We start from the raw sequence: 24,560 nt of genomic DNA, 5'->3' as shown, positions 1-24,560 counted from the left end.
ACCATCGAGCAAACCGTCCCGGCCCTCACTAGCCGGTCGGTAAGCCAGCAGATACAACAGGATACTGACCTGCTTTCCTTTGCATACGGGGATCCAACGCCCCACCCCAAGAAACCTTACTTAGGTCAGGATACACGGGGCAGGCTAAAGTCTTGTGGAGCAAAAGTTAAGGTTAAAAATAAAGACAATTAAATAAAGGAAAGGGAAGCAGAAATGTCCTGCTGATAAGGACCAAGACCGATACCAGTGCAGCCCAAAGCCCAGGAGCTCAAATCAGGGAAATGCTCAACCCAGCAGAGCCAGCTCTCCCTCGGCCTGATTGGTTCCAGATGAGCTTCCTACCTCAGCCTCCATCCCATGGGCTGAGATTACAGGCATGAGGCACTGTGTTTGGCCACATGACCCATCTTTTAAAATGTCTTAAGGTTTACTCAAAGTGTTTACATCCGTGTATCTATGTATAGCACGTGTATGCTGGGTGCCCCACATCAGAAAAGGCCCTGGATGGATGGTTAGGGACAACCACGTGTTGTTCCAGGGGTACTGCTGGGAGTCAAGTGCTCTTAAACCCTGTCATCTTCCCAGCCCCCATAAAACTAATCTTAGCGACCTAAGTTTGGGTTTTAAATTAAGACACTTAACATTGATTTTTCAGCCTTTATTCAAGATTTTAAGATTCAGTAAGAGCAAATTGTTTGTAAAATAGGGTCTCACTCTGTAGCCCAAGCTGGTCATCACACTAGGGGTAAACCCTCCTGTTTCTCAGTGTTGGGATGGTTATATGGAAACAGCCCCGTCAGCCTTCCTTCGGGGGCCTGGGAGTGGGGTACTGGACGGCAGGCTGGGTTCCATGGGAGACACAGGGAACCTTCTTACACCATCCACTATCCTTGTGGTCTCCAGCACAGAAACCCTCTTTAGAGCCAGGAACTACTGCCACAACCCAGTACTCTAACCCTTGATGCTCCCTGGAGACCCTTCCTTTACACAGGCCCGGGACAGACCTAGCTGGCCCAGCACACCTTCTGACTTGAAAGGGTGGTGCCTCGGCAGCTTGTGCCTCACCTCCTGCCTTTGCCTCCGGGATGCTCTGCTCTAGGAAGACTCAGTAGGGCCTTTCCTCTGCCCTTCCCCTCCAGTTTCCCAGCTCTAACCTGCCTTGCTGTGTCTGTTCAGACACAAGCTATGGATTTAGGGGCCTTGCTGGGCAGAAAGCAGCCCCTTCCAGGACTCCTTTTGGTTTGTTCAGGTCCTTCCCCTCCTCAGGCTCCAGTCCCCCATCTCCCCAAGCCACCATCTCTAAATGCTCTGTCCCATTTGGGCAAAGCAAGGGTTGGGGTGACTCAGTCCCGGAATGAGCTCACTTCCTCCCACTGCGCACCTGCCTGCGCTGCTGGCACGCAGCCTGGCCCAGCTCTGGCGGATGTTTTCCTTGTCCCTGCATAGGTGGCCTCTGCCAACCCTGCCCCTGGTCCTGTCCTGCCCCTTGCCCCAAAGGCTACCCTACCCCCCTGAGAGTCTGTGGGCTGGGCTCAAACCACTGATGCCCCTACACACACCACTGCCCAGGCCACCAGCCAGAGGTCCCCACTGCCCTGTAACCTCAGAAAGGAATTCTGCTCAACCTCTGTCTCCTTCCAGACGTCCCCACAGCTACAGGCCTTCACATGCGCTTCAGGAGACTGGTCCTCACTTTGCAGTTTGGTGTGGCTCATACAGTCATGTCCACCTGGTCCCATTTCCAGCACCTCTTCTGCCTCTGGGATCTCTAGCTTCACTTGCACTGTCTCTAGCTATTGCAGAACACGGTCTATGCTCAGCCTTCAGGTTGGTCCCTCAAAGGCAGTGGTAAGAGCTGACTACTACCCTTCCCTAGCCAGGATAGCAAGGAGTCAAGAGCATGCTCTCCCTCCACGCCCCCAGGGGCCAACCTGGGGGTCCCTGCTCAGTTCTCCTTTGCTGTTACCTAGACAGCCAACTGAAAGGAAATCCCCTCAGTTTTGGGGGGTGTTTGGGGTGGGTCCTGGGACACTGAAATGGTAAGTCAACACTATCACTGAACTACATCCCCGGCCAAGGCAGCTAAGGAGTTGGAGGTGTACGGACAGTAGCTGCTGAAGGAAGAGGTGACAGGCGGTGTGTATGTGTGTGTGCGTGAGCTGTATCTGCCGTGGTGGGCAAAGGAGAGTAAAGTGAGAGGTGAATGGGACTGCAGGCCTGAACGCAAACCACAACAAATGTTCAAGGAGCAGGAAAGGAAGCACTGAACAGCGGGGCCTCCACAAGGCAGGAGAACAAAAGAAGTCCAGTTTGACCAGGGTCACAAAGCGGTCACAAAGGAGTCCTGAAGTCCACACGAGGGGACGAGGGGAGTCAGAATCCAAATAAGACAAAGCGGAGTCCTAAAGTTAGCGGAGGGGAGGGTAAGGCATGATCCCTCTTCCCAAGGTGGGAAAAGCAGCTTGATCAACATCACCCGTCAACCCAGATGTCAAGGACGAAAACCAAAATGCAACCAGGACAGCGAAGGTCTTGAAGGAGGCAGCAGGGGTCCCTTGGAGCACACATGTGAAAGGCAGAGCCTGGAGAGTCTGCCACAGAAGCCTTCAGCTGGCCATGGCTACATTTTTGTCTTTGTGCTTTAGCCTCGTTCATTGGCGATTTTCTGACGGCCACGGGCCAAAGGTGGCGCTAAGAACAGCCCCACGTGCGGTCTATCTCACGAATCCATGAGCTGGCATTTCTACTCTCAACACACAGGGGAGGAGCAGAGTGGCAGGTGAAGTGACCCGCGAAAGGTCGGGCAGAGCAGTCACCGTGCGAATCCCAGCACTCTGCAGAAGGCGTTGTGCCATCACGAGGGAAGAGGGGACATCGCTGTGAAAGTGGGGTGACTTCTATTGGGGTATTTGGAGATGCTTCTCCTTGGGGGGGGGGGGCAGAAGCATTGCCAGGAACGGGACAATCTAGCATCTGCTGTCCACTTGGGGTGAAATGCAAAGTTTATATTTGGAGTGCTTTTGGATGAACCCCTCTCCTCACAATGCTGAGGGTTGCCATCTTTCAGATCTATCAGGGACACCCTGCCCTGGGATCTGAAGGAAACACACTCTCCATTCCAGATGCCGGCCTGCTCTCCTGGAGACTTTGGCAGTTGCACCCTTGTGCAGCGCCTTGGTTTGGCTGGGGCACAGGATTAGCCATCCCCAGGAAATGCCTCCCTCCGGTCCAGGCAGGGATCCCAGCACACACACCCCTGCTGGTGGTGGAGGGAGGGTTGATGGAATGCTTCCTCTCTGCAGGTCAAGGAGATCTGGGGACCACCTGGGGCCTTCAACCCTCCCCCTCCTGGCTGTGGAAATGCCCAGTCCAGCACCCCTTCCATGGCCACCTCCCTCCTCCTGGCTGTGTGGGGGCAGGAATCCGCTCTCACAGCTTGTTAAAAGCTGGACCTCTTGTTTTCATGCCCTCACCTCAGGAAACAGAGTTCCAGCCTGTCCAGCTCTCCTCAGCAGGGGGCCAGGGTCCTCACTTTATAAACACCCTCAGCCTGCAAGAGCAGAGGGCACTGCCATGGTATGAGACCAAGGAGAGAGAAACTCAGGAGTCAAGGAGCAAGGCAAGAAGAGCAAGCGGGTAAAAAGCCCAGAGGAATCTGAGCCAAAGCCAGGAAGGGTCTGAGAGCGCTGAGCAGCGGGAATGGCCCTAAGGATGCTCTGGGCTGGCCAGGCCAAGGGGATCCTCGGAGGTTGGAAGACCATCTGCTTGGTGATGTCTCTGTTCCTACAGCACCCGGGAGTAAACAGCAAGTGTTACTTCCAAGCTCAAGGTAAGGTGGACTGATGCTTAAGGGAAAGATGAGGGCAGTGATGAAGGCTTAGAGATGCCCAACCCTGTGTAAGAATAGCCAGTCCTTCAACCTGTGAAACAGGAAGGCTATATGGAGGGGTAGTACACATGGACCCTCTCTCACCCCAGACCAGGAGAGACTGCTGTCAACGCTTCCGATTTTCATCTGCTAACACAGCAATTCTCGTCCTTCCCTAGCTCCCTGCCACTACGAGGGTAAATACTTCACTCTGGGTGAATCTTGGCTCCGCAAGGACTGTTTCCATTGTACCTGTCTGCATCCTGTTGGTGTGGGCTGCTGTGACACGTGAGTAGCCAGGAGTGGTCAGAGGGAATACCTCTGGTGTGCCGGGGAGTCCCTAGATTTCTGAGGCACGAGTAAACAGAAGGACCTCAGGAGACTGAGATGTGAAAGACCAACAAGAGGGGAGTCGAGGTAGATCTGCAGGAAGTATTTCTGCTGGGAACACTAAAAAGTCCTTGTGTGGGAGTAAGAGAGCTTAGGTGGGGCGCTGGGACACTAAAACAGGGCATGGGAGGATGGCTTAGTGGGAAGCGCAGGCCCTAAAGGTGGCTGCTTACTATCCTGACTCCCCAACCTTTGGTTCTCCAGGTCTCAGCATCCCATTGACTTCCCTGCTGAGTGTGAAGTGCTACAGGAGGCAGGAACCTGTCATTTTTCCCTGGTGCAAAAAGCTGACCCTCGGCTGCCCTGCAAAGGGGGAGGGCCTGACTTAGAATGGGGCTCGGCTAACACCCCTGTTCCCGGGGCTCCTGCCCCCCACTCCAGCTGAAGGCTCACCCATCTGCTGTCTGCTCACTGCTGCTACCACTTCCAGGGAAACCACTGGCAGCTGCCAACTTCCTCCAAACAAATAAATCAGTGCTACAGCCGGAAGCCCGTTCCTCACTGCCTGTGCTGCGGGGCCCCAGGTTGGGAAAGTGGGCCCCCATCGAGTCCAGGGGTTGAGCTCTCAGTTTCTTGGAAAAATTAGTTGCCATGGTGGGCATGTGAGCCAGTTTCAGATAGTTATACTGCTGGTGCTAGGGCCTGGGGCAGCATACGAGACCAGGGCGGGACTTGTAGGAAGCACTTTGATGGGGAGGTCCCAGCTGAAGGTGTCTACAGGCACCTGTTCAGGCCCTGTCCAGGTCGCAGGCTCAGGCTGCTCCAATGGTGGCAGAAGTACCAATCCTGGTTCTCGGGATGTTACAAATTCAAAATGTAATCGCCACTTCAAGGACACTGAAAGAAAAAGACAAGAGGTAGATGCTCTAAAACTGTCCATCTCAACCCGTGGGTCGTGACCCCTGGGAGTCAAATGACATGGGAAAACTCAGAAACTTACGTTATGATTCATGACAGTAGCAAAATTACAGTCATGAAGTATAAACAAAAATAATTTTGTGGTTGGGGTCAGCACAACATGAGGAACTGTATTAAATAAAGGGTCGCAACATGAGGAAGGTTGAGGACCACTGCACTACAAGCAAGAGAAGGCCAGGTCTGGCGGCACACACCTATCCCAGGACTAGTTCAAGGTCAGTTTGATGCCAGCTGGGGGGACTACATATCAAATATATCCCTACTATCAAAAACCAGACAGACAAAGGACAAACAGCTGCAAGGTAGTAAAAGCCAGTGACAGAATGTGGTTAGTAAACTACAAAACCAAAACCTCAGAGCCATCCCGGTGACTCAGCAGGTTAAAGGGACTTGCCACCAAGCCAGATGACCTGAGTCAGGACCCCTATGGCAGAAAGAACCAACTCCAGGAAGCTGTTCTCTGACCTAAACACACATGGCAATGCAGGTGCCCTGATCCACATGAAATAAAATAATTATGTGCATTGAAAATTCTCTGATCAGCACTCTGGAGAAGGAGGCGGAGCAGGTGGATCTCTGTGAGTTTGAATCCAGCCTGGTTCACATAGGAACGCCGGGCCAGCCAGAGCTACACACACAGTGAGAGACCCTGTCTTAAAAACAAACAAGCAAGAAAATATTTTGTAGAAGAACAAAAACAGAGTGTGTCCATAGAGAAGAGAAGGCACAGGCCAGAGAGCTTTGATCAAATACTGTTTTCAAGAAACCCGGTGTTAACCAGAGATGCTATTAAAGATACCAGTTTAACTACCTAGTAACCCGGGATTGGGATAGCTGAGACTAAGTAGCCTGAAGTGAGTGTGCTAAGGGAGCCAGAGATCAGTGCAGCCCGGGGGGAGGGACAGTATTTAGGGGTCAGCACACAGAAGAGATAGAGGTGGAGTGGAGAGGGGAGAAAATGCTGAGGGCTGGGCTAGATGTGGGTATGTCTGGGGGTGCTTTAGGGGTCACGGCCCACTCCACTCTACCCAAGCCCAGCATTCCCTTCCCCCACTTCCTTCTCCAGTAGTGCTCGGGTTCTCACCAATGGCAGTGCAGAAGCCGGGGGTCGAGCAAAGAGGGATGGGGAGAGAGAAGCTGGTTCTGGTCGTATGTAGGCAGGACTCCTGGTGCCGGGCATGAGTCACATGGGACACTGAAGGGGCAACCCCGGTCCCGCGACGTCGCTGGTATTCAGGCTGTACCCGCTCTTCAGTCTGCAAGCTTACTGAGAACTGAGAGCAACAAGAGAGATGTACACTGGCGGACATTTGGAGATATGGACTGTGGGTTAGAGGTAGCCCGGGTCCCCAGTTTCCACTTCTACAAAGCACCCCTCTTGATGAAGGTCCCCTCTCTCACCCTCGCCCCTCGGGTGGAGCACAAGGAAAAGTGCCCTTCCCTCACCTGCAGACAAGCTACAGTTCCTTCCCCTAGGTTTAAGGTCCCCACCACGTCTTCGCCGAGTCTGTACACAGATTTGAAGATACCGAACGTCCCAACTTTCCCTCGGCCATCGCTGATATTATACAGATCTGAGGAGAATGAGATGCCAAAAGGTTACAGTTTATACTGGGGAATACGCAGGACTGTGTCTCAGAGGCCAAAAGGAGGCTTTTCTTTGTAAGGGGGGGGGGCAAAATATTAGTGGACCCCTGAAGAGATGTGGTAGACCTCTCAGACAGGAGTATGGGGGGGTGGGAGGGTTGGTGCAGGGCAATTCTGAAAGGATTCTCACGGAGGCTGCGGCAGGATGTGGCAGCCATGAGACGCTCCCCAGCTAGCTCGGCCAGCCATGAGTCCTTCTTCCCACTGTCATCCTCCTCTAAGAATGGACTGGATGGCGCCACAGCCTCATCCTGGGGGAAGTGGACATCTTGAAGACCTGGCATGGATGAGCAGAGACAATGCTGGGAGGAGTGAGATGTGAACAGGCAACTGGTTTTAGATTCCGACCTGAGAAGGCTGAAGGGGAGCCGTGCCTGAGCTCTCCATCCTAACTTCCTCTCCATCATCCCTAGCACTGTCCCTAAAACCAGGAGTCTCCGCAGGTCCTCTCACATATGCTGAGTAAGCCTCTACCCCCACCTCACCCCTCCAGGAACCTAACTTACCAGTCAGCACGAGAACTCTCAGAGGGACTCGGAGTAAGGTGATGGGTGAGTTCACGCGCTGGCAGCCAATGGTCAATTTGTAGACGTATTTGACCGACTGACCCCGAAAGGAAGGCGGCCCCTCCGTGGGCAGCACTTCACTGTAGGAATCTGGTTGGGAAACAGTAGTCAGAGCAGCTAGAGGCAGCCAGTCCTCCCCCCAGGAGACTTGGAAAGCAACCTGGGGTTGGGAGATAAATCACTCACATGATTTGGACTCTCCAGGGTCTAGCCTCAGGTCACAAAACAGAATTTTGGGTGGAGTAGAAAGGATACACTGGCCCCTCTCACCTATGAAAAGTCAAAAAGACTTCAATGAAATGACTCCATGGTCCATTGCGGACCAGGGTCACACAGCAAGTGGAGGCAGGGGAAGCGCTGCCAGCTCTCTCTGTTGTAATAAGGGAAGCCTTATAGCTCCAAACCCCTCCACCACTGATATGCTGGTGACCGTGTCATACAAGAACAACTTAACTTTACCCTGGAGTGACAATAACTTCTCCTCCCTCCATTTCAATCTCTCTCTCTCTCTCTCTCTCTCTCTCTCACCTCGGTGTGGCAGAAAGACAGTCTGGCTGTCGGGCTGGACATCCGGCTGACTAGAGTCAGGGGGTGGCAGTGCTACACGACTCTCGCTGGCATGGAACTGGCAGTGGATCTGGGCACTGGCCCAGGCCAGAGCCTCACTGTGGAAAAGGGAAACGAAGGAATGAGAAGCTCGAAGCTCCTTCCTGACTTCACCGCTACTTTCTCTAGAAAATTGTCTGACAAGATCACCAAGGTTAGATGGCTATCTTAGTGACCAGGGAACCCAGAAACCCTGAGATAAAACCACTACACAACATCAAGTGCACTGAGCTCAAAAAGGAGCGACACTGGGAGGAAGAGAAAAGGAGGGTGAGGGGGTCCTGCCAGCCACATATTTGTTTAAAAGCCCTCGTTACACTGAGCAAAAAGGTGGTGACTGGTGCTAGTGTAGTTACACAACAACCAAAGCTCTAATTAGAACGAGCGATACCAGGTTTCCTCCCGGAAGGGCCACCACCTCTCCAGAACCAGCATCCCCACCTGGATGCAGAAGTGGCGGTCGGGGGCAGGGGATTAGTGACAGTCACCACACATTCCAGAGCCTCCCCCGCCAGAAACACAGGACCTCTGCTCAGCTCAGCTACCACTTCAATCATGGCAGCTCCAGAACCAAATCTAGAAGGAAACAGAGTGCCAGAAGTCAGTACAGAGGAATGGAGGAAGGAGTGTTTAAGACCTAGGCTTATGTCTAGACCTGAGTCCCAGGGGGCAAGAAGTGGGTCTCTTCAAGTTTCAGGGAGGGTGGGAAGCACTGGGGTTTGAGGAGCTGGTGGGGCAGAGGACTGACTCCGTCCTGCCTGCGGGAGGGCGTCGCTTTAGCTCCAGACCTCCCTGCGCCCAGGGTTAGGCCCCTTGCGCCGCCTCCCAGGCCTGCCTCTGTCCCCGCTTCCCTCGAGGCTCCACGTCCTGGCCCAGGACAGCACCGCGCGTCTCCAAACGCAGACTCTTACGCATGGAGGTCCTCACCTGCCCGCCCCTGCGAGACCGGCTCGGAGCTCGGTGGCATCGGCGGAGTCTGTCGCGCGGCAGAGGCGGGACTTCCTTTGTCACATCTCAGGGTTGAGGCGCCCCTTCCGGTCCGACCTGCGGGGTGCTTCCGGCCGGAAAGGGATCGGGTGGTCCCAGGGCTTCGGGTCACCTTCCCAGCGGTGGCATCTGAGCGCGGGCGCGGGGGATCCTGGCTGCAGGGGCCCGGTACCCAGCCCTGGAGACCGTGGAGCCGCAGCCCGGGGCGGGGCCGAGGGTCGCCGTGAGCTTCGGGGCTGGTCCCAGGGGCGGTGCTTTGCGGGCAGGTACTGCGGCTCCGCCCCCGTCCGTGGATCTGGTCGGCCGAAGGCCGGGCGTGCTAATCACCGCGGCCCAATGACAACAAAGCCCAACCCTTCCCGCCTAGGATCTAGAGACGCGACCCAAGGAGAGCCTGCGGCGACTTTATTGCTGTAGCCGCTGCTGCTGCAGCAGCAGGAGCTCTCTGACTTTATCCAGATAGCGACGTCCCACGGCTTTCCCCAGCCTCGGGCCCTCCCGGACCGCACCTAACTGCAACTGGCGCCGGCGTTTCGAAACGTCAGAAACGTGTCAGAGGGAACCGAGGCCACCGGGGTCGTGAGGACCCAGGATCCAGTGAACATGGTAACCTGCGTCCCAGCCTCCGAGCAGATCGGCTGTGCCGAAAGAGATTCCCACGTTTATTGTGAAGATACTGGAGGTACTGAGGCTGTGCGGGTTACAGACTGCGGGAGCCCCGAGGACAGTGAACCCCAGAATGAGCCAAGCCACTGCAATTCAGAGGACTCTGGGCAGCTGATGGCCTCCTACGAGGGTAAAGCTAGGGGCTACCAGGTGCCTCCTTTTGGCTGGCGGATCTGCTTGGCTCACGAGTTTGCAGAGAAGAGAAAACCTTTTCAGGCTAACAACATCTCTCTCAGTAATTTGGTAAAGCACTTCGGTATGGGCTTGAGGTGAGTAGATTCCGCTGCCTAGAATGCCTTGGTTCCTTTGATCCCATTCAGACTCCCTGCCTAGGTGGGAAAGGTGGGCAAGTAAGTGGGCTCCTGGTTCCAGTCAGGTATACCATATCCCCTGCATTCTTTAGCCCTGCAGTTTTTGAGGGTGGAACTGAAGAACATTTCTCTTTTTTCCCTTCATCCTTCTTTTCCTAGCATCTTGTCTCCTCGGCAGTAAAGAGAAAGAGCATTTAGTCCTAAAGTCAGTCTTTCCCGTTTCCTATTTAACCGCCTCTCCCCCGCCCCCGCCCCCGCCCTCCCCCCATGCACTTCCTCTTTCCCAGGCGTCCCTTTGAGATTAGCTATACTTTGTGACAAGGTAGGAGAAGTCCAGTCTCTGATGTGCTTGATTCAGTACCTTATTTCAGCACAAGCTTCTTCAGGCCCAGAATTCTTCTGTTTCTATCCTCAAGCTCTGATTCTTGGAAGAGTTGATCCTGGCTGTTGTCAACCCTAGAGAGAGGGTGGGGAGTTCACTCTGTTCTGTGACAGATGGCTTCCATACAAAAAAAAAAAAAAAAAAAAGCAAAGTTGGAATTGGGCAGAGACCTAGAGTGCTACCTACTTGGGAGGCTGAGGCAGGAGGATCATTTGAGCCTAAGAGTTCTCGGGGCACCCTTGAACATCGCAGTGAAGTCATCCCGAGGTAACAAGTAGGGGGGTGGAGCTAGGGATGGAGCTCGGCAGAAGAGAGCTGGCCTTACCAGGAGGAGACACTTCCCCAGACCTCGGCAGGTGACTTCTAGCCAGCGGTGCCTTTTGCTGGCCTTCCAGCGCCAGCCTTAGCGTTTTCTCATATCCCAGAGGTTACAAACACTGTGGAGCAGGTTCTGTAGAAGCTTCTGGATTCCCTACTGAGTTCAAAGACTAGTGATGAAGCAGCATTCCTAGGAACAGGAACAGACAGACAGACAGACAGACAGAGGGCATCATTCTGAGTCACTTGACATATAAACACAGCACTGGGAAGGGAAGCATAAGAGTTGCCAAACTCAGCCCCCTGAAGCTTCTAAGGTAAGGAGTCCTTCTCTGCCCCGTCAGTGCTGTGGGAACTGTGGTAAGGAGGCCACTTACCTAAGCCTAGCCCTAGGCAGTGAAGAAGGCCTGGCGCTGCCTGGACATTTGGCTCCTGTGTCAGAGAATCCTCTCTCCAAGCAAGTTAGGAAACAAGCTGTCAAAAGCAGACAAAAGTAACTTCAGGAAGAGTTTGTCTGGGCTCACAGTGTGAGGGTATGACCGTCTGTCATGGCAGAGAAGTGATGGTGGCAGTCACACGGTATGGCAGCCAGGAGCAGAGAGCAAAGAAGCCTAGAACTCGGCCCTCTTTCTCCTTTCTGTCCGTCCAGGACCCCCAGCCCATGGAATGTAGTCACCCACAGTCAAGGCAAGGCGCATCTTCCCATTTCAATCAACCTGAAGTATTCACTCCTCAGAGGCACGCCCACAGGCTTGTCTCTTGGGTGATTCTAGATCTGGCCAAGTTGTCAGTAGGAATTAACAATCATGGTCTGGAGAGATGGCTCAGCGGGTAAGAGCACTGACTGCTCTTCCAGAGGTCCTGAGTTCAAATTTCAGCAACCACATGGTGGCTCACAACCCTCTGTAATGGGATCTGATGTCCTCTTCTGGTGGGTCTTTAGAGAGCAACAGTGTGCTCACATACATTAAATAAATAAAACTTAAAAAAAAAAAAAAAAAAGCCTTTGGGTCAAGATGGGATCCACAGTACTGAGATAGGCACAGTGGATTGCATGTCAGGATCAGGTCAAGAACAGGGATGCATTCATCCTGGCTTCTTAGCCTACTAAGTAGGAGCTGAGTCACAGAGGCCTCAAGCTCTTGCTCAGCCCCTTGGACCTTGGCTTGCCATACTTGGATAGGGAGGGAATCGTCCACACAGAGCTTTGGGAATGGGATGAGGTCCTACACTGAGGAGAGAGCAGAGGTGAGGGTTCAGAATGGTCGTTTTTGAGCTGGAATTGATACTATTGATACTATCGAAATAAATAAATAAATCTTATTTTAAAAAAAGAGGATACTATTGAAACTATTGAAAAAAACTAAAAAAAAAGAGGATAGTATTGATACTACTGAAAAAACTGAATATCAGGAATGACCAGCAGCCAAACTAGAGGAGGGAACCCCTCAGAATTGAACTGAGGGGCCCTCATAGGGGTGCTGGCAGGATAGTTATTAGACTTTCAACTTAAGAGTTCAATTTTGATTGTTCTTCCTTTTGCCAGAGTCAGCTCACTTAATAAATGTTTACTACCAGAGCGTCCTTTGTTCTGCCAATTTTTGAATCTTGTAATTCTTCTCTGATCCTTGCTGGCTTCCCATTGCTGTCCCATTTCCTGTAAACTGTCCCCGGGCCTTCAGCCTTGCTCCCCTCCTCCCACATCCTTCGTCTCCCATGCCTTTTGCCCCGCCCCCAGGACGTGCTGGTCCTATTCTGTTTAGTGTATTTCCCTTCACAACTCCGGATCACTCTGTCTTCCTTTGCTCTTTCTGTGTCCGCCGGTTGTACATCCATTCATATGTAAATTAATCAAGTATCATGGGCTGCCGGCCCTGTGCCTTGCCCTATGCTTAGAGCTGTGGGGAACATTCACCTAGTCTTGGTCATTGTTCCTTAACTCAAGGAACTTAAAAATTGGTCATGCTCATGTGAGGAACACACTAGCATAACAAGGCAGTGTCTAATTAGGAGCTGAGACAGTGTGTGGCAATAGTCATGCCTGGCACAGATATTTCACTTTATGGCTTTCTTATCTGTTAGGTTATTTGATCTTTCCATGATTATACGAGGTAGCTAGGGCAGAAGTTATCCCTGTTTCCGCAGATGAGGAAACAAAAGCTTGGCTGACATAACTAATTACTTGTTTAGATGTGACTGAATGTTGGGCATAAAACGATTGGTTAAGGAGGAGAGTGGAAATGGGAAGGACGGGTGGGCGGAACTTGCTTAGTGACCTATCCGGAATGAGAATGGGTAAGGAATAAGATTAGTAGGCGGAGACAGACGTCCTAGCCGTGAAAATACAGACATCTACTCCCATGTGACAGCCCTGATCATCTTCCTATTGGCTACAGAGCAAGGCAAAACCAGGAAAACACTGTGACTTTTTAGAAAGCTTTCTGTAGTGGGTATTCTGACTTTGTTTTGTTGAGAAAGGTTCTCACTTTGATGCCCCTGTTGTCTTGGAACTCATTACTTAGCCCAGGCTAGCCTCAACCTCAAGTGTTGGTTTGACAGATATGAGCTATCATGACCAGTTAATTTACTGGGTATTTTGGAAGAACAAAATCTGAAAACTGAAAATTAAATGCTGAAGTGGGGATGGAGCTTAAGAGGAAATGGTCCAGGGCTGGCGAGATGGCTCAGCGGGTAAGAGCATTGACTGCTCTTCTGAAGGTCCTGAGTTCAAATCCCAGCAGCCACATGGTGGCTCACAACCACCCATGATGAGATCTGACACTCCCTTCTGGTGTGTCTGAAGCCATAATAAATCAATCTCTGGGCCAGAGCGAGTGGGGCCAACCAGAGCAAACAGAGGTCAATTCAATTCCCAACAACCACATGAAGGCACATATGTACAGCTACAGTGTACTCACATACATAAAATAAATAAATCTTTAAAAAAAAAAAAAGAGGAAATGGTCCAGAATATACACACATCAGTTATTATCTTCAGCTGAAACGGTTTCCCTTCTACCTGATATATTTTCCAATTTTTCACCTTTCATAAATGAAATCGTTTTTAAAAGAGGGAGTCTTTTTGGCAGCCTCTGCTTGTGTGAAAATGAGGGGATGTGTGGAGGAGGGTGTAGCCAGGGAAGGCAACTGGCCTTAACACTGACAAAAGCTCCTGAGGTTCGAGCTAAAGCAGTGGTAGTAGAATTAGAAGAATCGCTTCTCTCTCAGAAAAGAGAAACGAGGGCAGCCTACACTGGTGTCTGGGCAGCCGGGAAGATGAGGGACCGTGAACCGGAGCGGTCAGAGGAGGACGGCTTGGCAGGTACTAGTGATGGGCCCTAGGTTGTTGTCTTAGACGGTCTCACCATGTAGCCCATGCTGGCCTCAAACTTGTAATCCCTCTGCCTCAGCTTTCAGAATGCTAAGATTTTAGGAATGCTCATGGAGCCCGGCATCCTTGGGACATTGAGTCGGAGATCACACGGAGGTGACAAAGTAAAGGACGGTGAGTGTAGCTTACAGGAGACAACCCACTCACCTTTCACTCACACAGACACTTGCTCCTCAGGTACTTGAAGTGGTGGTACCGGAAGACCCACGTGGAAAAGAAGACCCCTTTCATCGACATGTTCAATTCTGTACCCCTGAGACAGATCTATGGTGAGTCTCAGCTCAGCTGCCCTTTTCAAAGAGGGTCCGACTTCTGTGCTTCTACGGAGTCAGACAAAAAGGCTCCTAGTTTATGCATGGCTCCATTCCCTAAGTTTTTAAAGAGGTGGGCTTGCTTTCTTCTTCCAGTTCTCCACCAGCCATCCTGACTTTGTTTCTAGGTTGTCCCCTGGGTGGCATTGGAGGAGGCACTATCACCCGGGGCTGGAGAGGCCAGTTCTGTCGTTGGCAGCTCAACCCTGGAATGTACCAGCACCAGACAGTCATTGCAGACCAAGTAAGGAGGGGGGGGGTGGGCAGGCAGAGGGGTGACTCTGGGCTAGCATAGGATGTGACAGTTAGACATCCACATGGTCCAGTTCAGTAAATGCTTTCAGGATGCTGTGTGCTCCACCCAGTACTAGGATGGACAGTAGGTTAAGATGAACACAGAGCCCATGTCCCTTGGAAGAATAAGCAAACAGCCTGATAAATCTCATGTACTAACTAGTCTTCTGAGCGCTAGCTCAGCCAGCACCAAGACTAGAAATGTCTGGGCCATTTAACCTGGCTAAAAGAACATTTGGTACTGCGTGGAGTGGTACATCTTTGTAATCCTAATATTTGGGAGGCGGATGCAAAAGGAGCAGGAGTTCAAGGCTAGCCTGGGCTACTTAAGACCACACAAAGGTGGTGGGCAGGAAGGCGGCTCAACAGGTAAAGTCGTACAGGTCTGACGACCTGCATTCAGTCCCTGGGCCCGCAGGGTGGGAGGAGGAGAACCAGGCCCACGAACTGTCTTCGAAGCTTCGTGCATAACTTTACTGTCACTGTGGCTTCTGCATGCTGTGGCATCGGTGTGAAGATCAGAAGACAGCCTGGAGGAAGGAGTGGGTTCTCACCTTCTACCATGTGGGCTTGGGAGACTAAACTCAGGTTGTGAGGCTCGGTGACACGTGCCTTCACTGGCTTGAGCCATCTTGGCTGGCCCTCGATTTTTTTTTTTTTTTTTTTTTTAAAGAATATTTGAAAAGACTGGAAGAGAAAGGGTAAAACCTAAAAAGTCATGGTGGGGCAAGGCACACAGTGCTAGTCTCTTCACCTAGATTAGTAACACGTTAGCCTAGGTCCGCTCCCCTGCTGCAGACCTCTGATGGTCTTCCCAGGACTCCCTTTAACCCTTCTCTCTAGCCTTCCTCGCTTTTCTAAAGCTTCAGGTTTTTCAGTTCTGTTTCTATCGCATATCTGGGCCTTAATTGTCAGTGTATGCCCTGCCCTTCACCAAAGCTCTCAAATGACCTCCCTTCCTGAGTTACCAAGTCCCCCTTTCCTGAGGGATAGCCCCAGCTTTCAGCTTACCGCCAAAGGAGAGATGACTGGCAGATCTCAAACCCATTGATGACAGTGTCCTTCTCAATTCAAGTTTCCTGCCTGTGCTCAATACCCAGTCTCCACCCTAGGCCCATGTCTCATCTCTTCTGCATTGCAAGCCAAGTTTGGAAACGAGGGTCTGCAGTAACCAGTGCCTGTGTACTGTGTTAATACACTGTGGTAGGCTTTGGGGATATTTATATTTTTAAAAATCCTACAAAGTACCATCATCATCATTTTACAGATGAGGAGACAGGATCCAGAGGGCATTAGTAACCTGCTCAAGGCAGCATGGTAGCCAGTGCTCTCTGTGACAACTGTTGGTGGTCCTAACCATTGGTACTTTACCAGCAACATGGAAAATTACTTTACGGCTACATCCACATTTGTAATCCCCAGGACTGAGGCAGAAGGATTACCAGTTCAAGGCCAGCCTGAGCTACAAAGCAAGATCCTATCTCAAAAGAGATAGAAGAAAGGGAAAGGAAACTTTATATCAATAACACCACCAAGCATAGTTTGGAGTAATGGAAGAGATTAAGCCCTCAGCATTCCTCCTCCCCAGAGCCTGAGGTTATACTGGAGAAATAAGACTTGGGGACAATTGAGACTGCCACCATGAGGTGGGCCCACAGTAGACTGAAGCAGCAGGCCATACTATAGAGACTTTGCACACATGCCCACTCTGTGAGGTCCATGTCAGTAAGCTAGAAATGACCCCTGCCCTCAGAGTGAGCCGTGGGAAAACTGGAGACACAGGATAGCAAATGAAAACACTGTGACATAATTTACCAAATACTTAAGAGGAATAGGGTGTAACAGAACGGTCCCTGCTGGAGAGGAGGAGGGAGAGGAGGTATCTGACTTAGGCCCTGAAGGATGAAGGGATCTGAGTGGATGGAGATGGGTGGACACATGAAGAGAAAGTGAAGGATGCTCACAGACTAGAGAGTGTCTTGTATTTGTGTGACCGGGTTAGAGTTTAGCATTCAGCCTGAATGCTATAGGAGTCACTAAAACATGCTAGGCAGGGGTTGGCACATACTGATTGGTTAGATCATTTTCTGCTATCAAGCTAAAAGGCAGAGATTGAATAAGCCTGATAAAGGTACAGAGACCGAGCATGAAGGGAGGAGGTCTAGGAGCTGACTGGACGAGGAGGAAGTAGGTCAGGTGCTGGCTCACTGAGCTGGGAGGAAGGCCTGGAGACAACCTAAGGCTGGTGGTGGTGACAGGGATAGGGCTGCAAAGGAGTACTTTGTGGGTGGGGACCAAGTGTGTGCTGCCTGTGGGTTACTTGTCCCAGCCTGTCTGCTCTCTTGATCAAGTTTATAGTATGCTTGCGTCGAGATGGGCGGACTGTGTACCAGCAAGTTCTGTCCTTGGAGCTTCCGAGTGTCCTGCGCAGCTGGAACTGGGGCCTGTGTGGCTACTTTGCTTTCTACCACGCCCTCTATCCCCGCGCCTGGACGGTCTATCAGCTTCCTGGCCAGAATGTCACCCTCACCTGTCGCCAGATCACACCTATCTTGCCTCATGACTACCAGGTGAGGATTCCCCCTGTTTGCTCCATTCCATGCCCTTCCCCAGACCCCCTGCTGCTAGAAATTGTGTAACCCATGAAAGGGAGAGAAATTGTGTAACCCGGAGCTATGACCATCACACTGCTTCCCCAATCAAGTCGTCCTAGCCGTCTAGACCTCCTGGGAGGCCGGTTTCCTGGGAACATAGAGATGCACAGAAGACAGAAGGGAATGTAGCGGGAACAATTTGAGGAGGTGCTCTCTGGCCACTCCTGAGGACACGCTGAGACAGAGTGCGATCTCCCACCCCAGGACAGCAGTCTCCCTGTAGGCGTCTTTGTGTGGGATGTAGAAAACGGAGGAGACGAGACCCTGGATGTGTCCATCACATTCTCCATGCGGAATGGACTAGGAGGTGAAGATGATGCGGCTGGAGGTTTGTGGAATGAGCCCTTCCGCCTGGAGCAGGATGGGACGACTGTACAGGGGCTACTCCTGCATCATCCAACCCCTCCGAACCCCTACACCATGGCTGTGGCTGCACGATGCACGGTGAGGGAAAAGTCTGCTCTGTACCTCTCCCCGGGATCCCCTGCCCTCACGGCCTGACCCGAACCTACTTTACCTCTCACGGTTTTCCACTTCATCAACTCCTGAGTCCCATCCTCATCACAGCCCTCAGCCTCTAGAACTTGGAGGTGACAGCGTATAAGGAGCAGAAGAGCTAGTCAGAATCCAGTGTGCTTGGGCTTGCCTTTACAGAGTCTCTGGCTTCTTAACAGGCAGATACCACGGTAACCTACACCACAGCATTTGACCCCGACGGCACTGGGCAGCAGGTGTGGCAGGACCTACTTCAGGATGGACAGCTGGACTCCCCTGCTGGTGATGGGGGGTTTGACTTGGAGGCATTGGGAAGAAAGGCTCTGTCCTGTCTTAGGACCAGGGGTGGAAGACCTGATAATGAATGGGCCTTGTCTTCAAATTAGAAGTCCCTGGCTTTGGGGCTCAAGGGGGTGCCTGCGCTGATTCCTCTGTGCTCCTTAGGCCAAAGCACCCCGACACAGAAAGGAGAGGGTATCGCTGGGGCTGTGTGCATCTCCAGCAAGCTGCTACCTCGAAGCCGGTGCTGCTTGGAGTTCTCACTGGCTTGGGATATGCCTAGGATCATGTTTGGAGCTAAAGGACAAGTCCACTACAGGTAAATGCAGGGATCCAAAGGCCTGGGGGCGGGGTGGGGGTTGCCTAGCCTAGAGCACCTGCTCTTATGCCTTTCTTTCCATCCCAGGCGGTATACACGGTTCTTTGGTTCAGATGGTGATGTGGCACCTGCCCTGAGCCACTATGCACTGTGCCAATATGCAGACTGGGAGAACAGAATCTCAGCATGGCAGAACCCAATACTGGATGACAGGTGCCAGTAGTGCCCTCTTGTCGTTTTTTTCGCAGGCACTTACTCCAAATAGGACTTGATCTACTTCCCTAGCAGTCAGTGGGGCCGTGCTGAGATTCACATAGTGCCCTACTCTTCTCCACTCTAGAATCCCTTCTATCCTGGGAGGCTCATAAAGATCTATGCCCTCCTCTTGGCTTCCCAGAACCTTGCCTGCCTGGTACAAATCTGCACTGTTCAATGAACTGTATTTCCTGGCCGATGGAGGCACGGTGTGGCTGGAAGTTCCTGCAGACTCCCTACCAGAGGGGCTGGGAGGGACCATGCATCAGCTTCGCTCGACTCTGCAGGACTATGGGCGATTTGGCTACCTTGAAGGTATGGAGTGCCAGTGGATTGGCATGGGTCAGGGCTAGGTGTGTCCTACATAATGCAAGATGACAGATGCTGCCTATCCTGAGATACTGACAGGATAAGGGGTGAATTGGGAAAACAGAAAGATGACTGTGCCCTACTTCCAGCTTTTGAAGAGCTGCGGAGCAGAAGCTGGCATTCTGGCAACAGTGTCTCTCTTCTTCCTCCAGGCCAGGAGTACCGCATGTACAACACGTACGACGTCCACTTTTATGCTTCCTTTGCCCTCGTCATGCTGTGGCCTAAACTCGAGCTCAGTCTCCAGTATGATATGGGTAACGTCTCCGTTTTCTCTACCCTTGAACCTTTATTGTCTCTCAGATAACATGTCTTCCCCTTCCTCCTGAGCATGCCCACATCCAGCTCCTTAGTTCTCTGGGCTCACACGCACAGCACTGGGCCCCACCCCAAGCCTGCCCATTCCCTGCTTTCCCTCACGTACTTGTGTCTCCACTCCCCCAGCTCTGGCAACTTTCAAGGAGGACCTGACCCGGCGACGGTACCTGATGAGTGGAGTGGTGGCACCTGTGAAAAGGAGGAATGTCATCCCTCATGACATTGGGGATCCAGGTAGGATTCTGTCTGTCAGTCTCTATACCCGCTATCCTGTCCACCAACACACTTAACCAGGTCCCCTCCCCTCCAACAGATGATGAGCCATGGCTCCGGGTCAACGCATATTTGATTCATGATACTGCTGATTGGAAGGACCTGAACCTGAAGTTTGTGTTGCAAGTTTATCGGGACTACTACCTGACGGGTGATCAAGGCTTCCTGAAGGACATGTGGCCTGTATGTCTGGTAAGGAATGAGAACTGTGTCCAGTATACCAGGAATGTGGCTGGAGTCTTGGGAGAACCAGACTTTCTTTCTTAGAACCTAGGTCTTCAGTGTCTTGATCCCTCTGTAGGCTGTGATGGAGTCCGAAATGAAGTTTGATAAGGACCAAGATGGACTCATTGAGAATGGAGGCTACGCAGACCAGACCTATGATGGATGGGTCACCACAGGCCCCAGGTTTGGGGGTAGGGATTTCCAGGTCTGAGGTGGGGACCCGGGCAAATGAGGATGGTAGTGCTGTGCGTGGGAGGGGCTGGAGCGGCTGGTCTCACTCCAGCCACTGTCCCTGACCAGTGCTTACTGCGGAGGGCTGTGGCTGGCAGCAGTGGCTGTAATGGTTCAGATGGCCGTTCTGTGTGGGGCCCAGGATGTCCAGGAGAGGTTTGCTTCCATTCTCTGCCGAGGCCGAGAAGCTTATGAGAGACTGCTCTGGAATGGTGAGTAAAAGCAACCTGGGGCAACTTAAAACCCAACTATGCGCCCCAACAAGCGACTTGACTTTGCTCTTTCTCTATTCCAGGACGCTATTACAACTACGACAGCAGCTCCCAGCCTCAGTCCCGCAGCGTCATGTCTGACCAGTGTGCTGGGCAGTGGTTCCTGAGGGCCTGCGGCCTGGGAGAAGGAGACACTGAAGTGAGAGGCTGGAAAAGCCAGAAGTCTGGGTTTCCCTGGAGGTGGGAGGCAAGTCTGAGACTCGGCCTTTGCTCTCCCTCCAGGTATTTCCTACCCTGCATGTGGTCCGTGCTCTCCAAACCATCTTTGAACTCAATGTCCAAGCCTTTGCAGGAGGAGCCATGGGGGCTGTGAATGGGATGCAGCCTCATGGTGTCCCTGATAGATCCAGTGTGCAGTCTGATGAAGTCTGGGTGGGTGTGGTCTATGGGCTGGCAGCCACCATGATCCAAGAGGTAATAAATTCTCTTCCCAGCCCTTCACCATTTGTACTGTGGCCCAGAAAACTTCCTCAGCCACTAAATTTATTCCAGGAACACCCTACTGCCATCTTATCCGTCCACAGAGTGCCCTTTTCCCTGATATGTGTTCCACCTCTTGCCTTTAAGTTCTTGCCTTTAGGGCAAACGGCCTCCTGTCTTATCTGCTCAGCTTAGGTAATTGTGCCAAGAGTCAGTTATTATGTGTGACTCTACCTCTCCCCACAGGGCCTGACTTGGGAAGGTTTCCGGACAGCTGAAGGCTGTTACCGCACTGTATGGGAACGCCTGGGCCTGGCTTTCCAGACCCCAGAGGCATACTGCCAGCAACGAGTGTTCCGCTCCCTGGCCTACATGCGGCCACTGAGCATCTGGGCCATGCAGCTGGCCCTGCAACAGCAGCAGCATAAAAAGAGCCGCAGGCCAGCAGTCACCCAAATCACGGGACTAAGTACACAGCCTGAATGTGGACCAAAGAGATCGCTGGCAAACCTCAGTCCAGAGTGATTCCTCTGAACTGTGGAGGCCCAGCCTCCACACTGGGCCTCCCTCCCTCCTCCCACAAGTCCTGCAGCCCTGAGCCAATAGGACAATCATGCCCCTCTTCCTCCCCAGCTGTGCCAGTAAAAAGGGGCTGAGGAACCACTTATTTATTTCTTACCCTACCTGTTCCTTCCACGGATGAAGTATTCAAGGCCAGTAAATGTCTCCAAATCTATTCATGGGACAACAGATACACATGGGTATAAATAAAATACTCAGAAAGCTAGTTAGTGTGGTGCGTTTGAGTTCCTGGGCATCCTAACAGAGCACATGAGCAAAGGCCAGCTCTCCCCTGCTCCTTTTTATTTGAATACAGACAGGAGTCCTCAGGCAGAGGACACCCCATATCCTCAGGCAGAGGACTCCCCATATCCTCACACCTAACCTGAATACCTGCCCTGCAAGATGACCAAAGAAGGGCTGTGGTTAGGTTGCCATCCCCCGCTTTCTGAAAGATTTGCCTGCAGGAGAAGGCTGGAGTCTGAGAAGAGCATCTCTGAAGAAAGATCACGGCGTGGCCGGTGCAAGGGCTGCTCCGCCTGAGGCACGTGATACAGTACACAGGAAAAGTTGCTGGAGACCAAGAACGTATGTTCTGAGCTATCCAGCGACTGGTGTGTGCTGTCCATGTGCTCTATGGCAGACGGCTTCGGCTGATGATGGTCCTCGCTGGGGAGGGCACGAAGCTTGCGGTGCAACACTGAAAAGACAAAAGACTGGTCAGGAGACCACACACAAGAAGCCCTCTACTACAGCCCATGCCCGAAGGTGTCCTTAAGCTTCTTACCAACATACTCCGCGGGCACACTTCCCCTTGCATCAGAAGAGTACATAGTAGGTACCAGGAGAAGACAGAAGGAGAACACGAGGACCTAGAACACAGGGAGGAGGTGAAGGGCTCTGGGTCTGGGGTGTGTACCCCATCTCTGCCAGGGAAAGGATCTCTCGTCACCCTCCTTACCAGGACACAAGTGCTGCCGCTGCTGGTTTTGTTGGCTATCTCGATCACCATGGCCTGAAGCTTCCTCAGTTGATCTAGAAGGGACCTAAGAGACGAGAGGGAATGGCAGTGTGCGTGCTCTGGCTGAGCACGCAAGGCATGATGAAGCCCTCCTGTCTGAGCTAGCCTCTCCACTGACGCTGTGCATCCAGTCCCAACTTCCTTGCCATTTTTCCCCCAAGTGTCTTTGTGCACAAATGCCTGTGATTCCTTAGTGAGTCAAAAAAAAAAAAAAAAAAAAAAAAATCAAACTACTCTGCCCTGACTTAAATACCTTCAAGAAAAGTTCTCCAGTACCTGCTCAGCTAAGCATGTGCTCCCCACCGAGCACCGTGTGCTCCCACCCGACACCCAGAGCTAGAGTCCCAGCCAAGCACAAATACGGTCTTCTCTCCTCCAGTCCCACCCCATGGCTGCAACTGCAGTCACGTCGATGGCCTGCAGTCTTTTCTTACTTCTTTATCTTGTACTTAATTGCTCCTTAGCTACTTGTAAGTTTATTCTCCATCACACTTGAGACGTGGCTAACTTCCAGATGTTTGCATTTTTGAGCATTTAGAAGTCATGTGGAACAGTGGAAAGAGTGAGAAAGCATTTAAAAAAATGACTTCTCATGGCCACTTACAGATTCTGTTCCTCCAGACGCTGCACCTTGTTCTGTAGCTCCTGATTCTGAGCTGTGTATTTCAAGACCCTGGAGGACAACATGGATACAAGGACACATAGATTTCAAAATATTGTGTCTCCTCCCTTCAAAACCCTTCAGGTTTCTAGCTCCCCCCCCATGTGCGTCCTTTCTTACCTGCTCTCCAGCCCCACTACATACACCTTCTTCTTCTTGCGGCTTTCTTGAGCTGCTCTCTTGTTACGAATCTTCCTCCGTACTCGTTTTAGAACTTGTTCCTCCACCTAAGAGAAGATGGGGAAAAGGTCACCCACAGTATGTTATTATATACCTGAATATTATACCTATATATATTACACAGGTGTGCTGGAAGGCAGCTAACCTTCTTCCCAATCAAATACTCTCCACAGCTTCTCTGTCGATAGGCATGCACCTTCTGTGTGAACATCAAGGAACAGAGGTTCAACACTAAAAATCCAGACTTTTTATTATTTTTTTATGTGTTTGGGTGTTTTGCCTGCATGTCTGTATAATGTATATGTATAATGTGTGTGCCTGGTGCCCACGTAGGCTAGAAGAGGGTGTCAGATCTCCTGTGATGGGAGTTACAGACAATTGTAAGCTGCCATGTGGGAGCTGGGACTCGAACTCATGCCCCGCAGAAGAGCAGAAAGTTCTCTAAACCACGGAACCGTCTTTCCAGTCTCTAATTAATTTAAACAATTCCACTTAAGCGAGGTGTAGTTGTACATGCCTGTAGTACCAGCACTCGGGAGGCAGAAGGAGGAAGTCAGGGTTTCCAGACCATCCTTGGCTAGGGTAGTTTTGGAGGACAGACTGAGCTATATAAGACCATGTCCCAAAACTATCAACAACATCCACCCTTATCCTAAACCAATATCAATCTTCTTATAATTTCCATCCATTTGATTTTCCTAGACTCTCTCAAGTGATATAGAATATATCCTTATCTTAAGGTACTTTAAACTTTTTTTTTCAGAAATTAAAACTGAATAAAGTTACCTCTTACACTCTCTGATAATGCCTATCAAACCTGGACACTAGCCAAGAGTGACATCATACACTTGTAATCTAGTCCGAGGGAGTTAGAAGCAGGAGAATCAGGAACTCAAAGGTATTCTTTCCCTATGACATAGTTTGAGGCCAGCCCAGCCTGGGTTTACAAGACCCTGCCTTAACAACAAGGGCCAGAGGGCATGGCTCAGTGGTAAGCATTGATGAACATTCATGAGGTACAATATGCCAATCCCAGTGGGTAGGGGGAATTATGGTATGCTCTGGCCAGTGTAAAGGAAGACCAAGACAGTTACTGTCCTAGGGTCAGAACCACTATTGATAATTTCCAAATTCCATTTCCTTTCCTACCAATATATTGCCCATTCATCTTGTGATAGTGGTAGAGGGATAGGAGACGGTTTCTCACATAGCCCAGGCTTGCCTGAACTCAACGTGAAGCTAAGTCTGTCCTTTAACTCTGATCTACCTGCTCCAAATAAGTACATATCTACCTATCAGAAGTAAGTACATATCTACCTATCAGAAGTAAGTACATATCTACCTATCAGAAGTAAGTACATATCTACCTATC

The 24,560-nt window shown here is 51.5% G+C and overlaps 4 protein-coding genes across 4 annotated transcripts in view; 2 read left to right on the top strand and 2 right to left on the bottom strand.

The window, feature by feature from the left end:
* The first annotated feature begins 3,576 nt into the window (after nt 1-3,576).
* Nucleotides 3,577-4,740, top strand: Msmp (microseminoprotein, prostate associated). Its single transcript, XM_021222154.2, has 3 exons — nt 3,577-3,829; nt 4,048-4,156; nt 4,463-4,740. The coding sequence occupies exons 1-3, from the start codon at nt 3,700-3,702 to the stop codon at nt 4,641-4,643; spliced, it is 420 nt and encodes a 139-aa protein (XP_021077813.1). The 5' UTR covers nt 3,577-3,699; the 3' UTR covers nt 4,644-4,740.
* Rgp1 (RGP1 homolog, RAB6A GEF complex partner 1) lies at nt 4,663-9,093 on the bottom strand. The gene is made up of 9 exons (XM_021222153.2): nt 8,923-9,093; nt 8,437-8,571; nt 7,918-8,054; nt 7,576-7,659; nt 7,330-7,479; nt 6,954-7,100; nt 6,623-6,750; nt 6,261-6,450; nt 4,663-5,095 (listed from the first exon to the last, which is right to left on the bottom strand). Exons 2-9 carry the CDS (start codon nt 8,550-8,552, stop codon nt 4,872-4,874), a joined length of 1,176 nt encoding a protein of 391 aa, XP_021077812.1. The 5' UTR covers nt 8,553-8,571; nt 8,923-9,093; the 3' UTR covers nt 4,663-4,871.
* Gba2 (glucosylceramidase beta 2) lies at nt 9,044-21,552 on the top strand. The gene is made up of 17 exons (XM_021222444.2): nt 9,044-9,917; nt 14,228-14,319; nt 14,490-14,605; nt 17,007-17,225; nt 17,514-17,753; nt 17,984-18,086; nt 18,249-18,402; nt 18,490-18,615; nt 18,800-18,972; nt 19,179-19,283; nt 19,471-19,578; nt 19,658-19,809; nt 19,919-20,025; nt 20,143-20,285; nt 20,369-20,484; nt 20,568-20,759; nt 21,012-21,552. The coding sequence occupies exons 1-17, from the start codon at nt 9,586-9,588 to the stop codon at nt 21,288-21,290; spliced, it is 2,757 nt and encodes a 918-aa protein (XP_021078103.1). The 5' UTR covers nt 9,044-9,585; the 3' UTR covers nt 21,291-21,552.
* Nucleotides 21,530-24,560, bottom strand: part of Creb3 (cAMP responsive element binding protein 3) — a 4,649-nt gene continuing 1,618 nt past the window's right edge. The window contains exons 5-9 of the mRNA XM_029533247.1: nt 23,129-23,235; nt 22,952-23,020; nt 22,288-22,372; nt 22,114-22,198; nt 21,530-22,026 (exon numbers count right to left, since the gene is read on the bottom strand). Coding sequence (XP_029389107.1) covers nt 21,707-22,026; nt 22,114-22,198; nt 22,288-22,372; nt 22,952-23,020; nt 23,129-23,235 — 666 coding nt within the window. The 3' untranslated portion in view covers nt 21,530-21,706. The remainder of the gene's footprint in view (nt 22,027-22,113; nt 22,199-22,287; nt 22,373-22,951; nt 23,021-23,128; nt 23,236-24,560) is intronic.

This window comes from Mus pahari, chromosome 22 (genome assembly GCF_900095145.1).
Source record: "Mus pahari chromosome 22, PAHARI_EIJ_v1.1, whole genome shotgun sequence".
NCBI lineage: Eukaryota > Metazoa > Chordata > Mammalia > Rodentia > Muridae > Mus > Mus pahari.
Note: the sequence above shows the minus strand (reverse complement) of the source record. Positions and strands in the feature narration are given on the sequence as shown.

Bases quoted from the DNA above. Each gene is read 5' to 3' on its own strand.
- Msmp (XM_021222154.2), top strand. From the start codon at position 3,700: ATGGCCCTAAGGATGCTCTGGGCTGGCCAGGCCAAGGGGATCCTCGGA. The intron at 3,830-4,047 runs GTAAGGTGGACT...GTCCTTCCCTAG, and splicing joins GTGTTACTTCCAAGCTCAAG to CTCCCTGCCACTACGAGGGT. The intron at 4,157-4,462 runs GTGAGTAGCCAG...TTGGTTCTCCAG, and splicing joins GGTGTGGGCTGCTGTGACAC to GTCTCAGCATCCCATTGACT.
- Rgp1 (XM_021222153.2), bottom strand. From the start codon at position 8,552: ATGATTGAAGTGGTAGCTGAGCTGAGCAGAGGTCCTGTGTTTCTGGCG. The intron at 8,055-8,436 runs GTGGGGATGCTG...CCTTTTCCACAG, and splicing joins ACCGCCACTTCTGCATCCAG to TGAGGCTCTGGCCTGGGCCA. The intron at 7,660-7,917 runs GTGAGAGAGAGA...GACTTTTCATAG, and splicing joins TGTCTTTCTGCCACACCGAG to GTGAGAGGGGCCAGTGTATC.
- Gba2 (XM_021222444.2), top strand. From the start codon at position 9,586: ATGGTAACCTGCGTCCCAGCCTCCGAGCAGATCGGCTGTGCCGAAAGA. The intron at 14,606-17,006 runs GTAAGGAGGGGG...CTCTTGATCAAG, and splicing joins AGACAGTCATTGCAGACCAA to TTTATAGTATGCTTGCGTCG. The intron at 18,973-19,178 runs GTATGGAGTGCC...TTCTTCCTCCAG, and splicing joins GCGATTTGGCTACCTTGAAG to GCCAGGAGTACCGCATGTAC.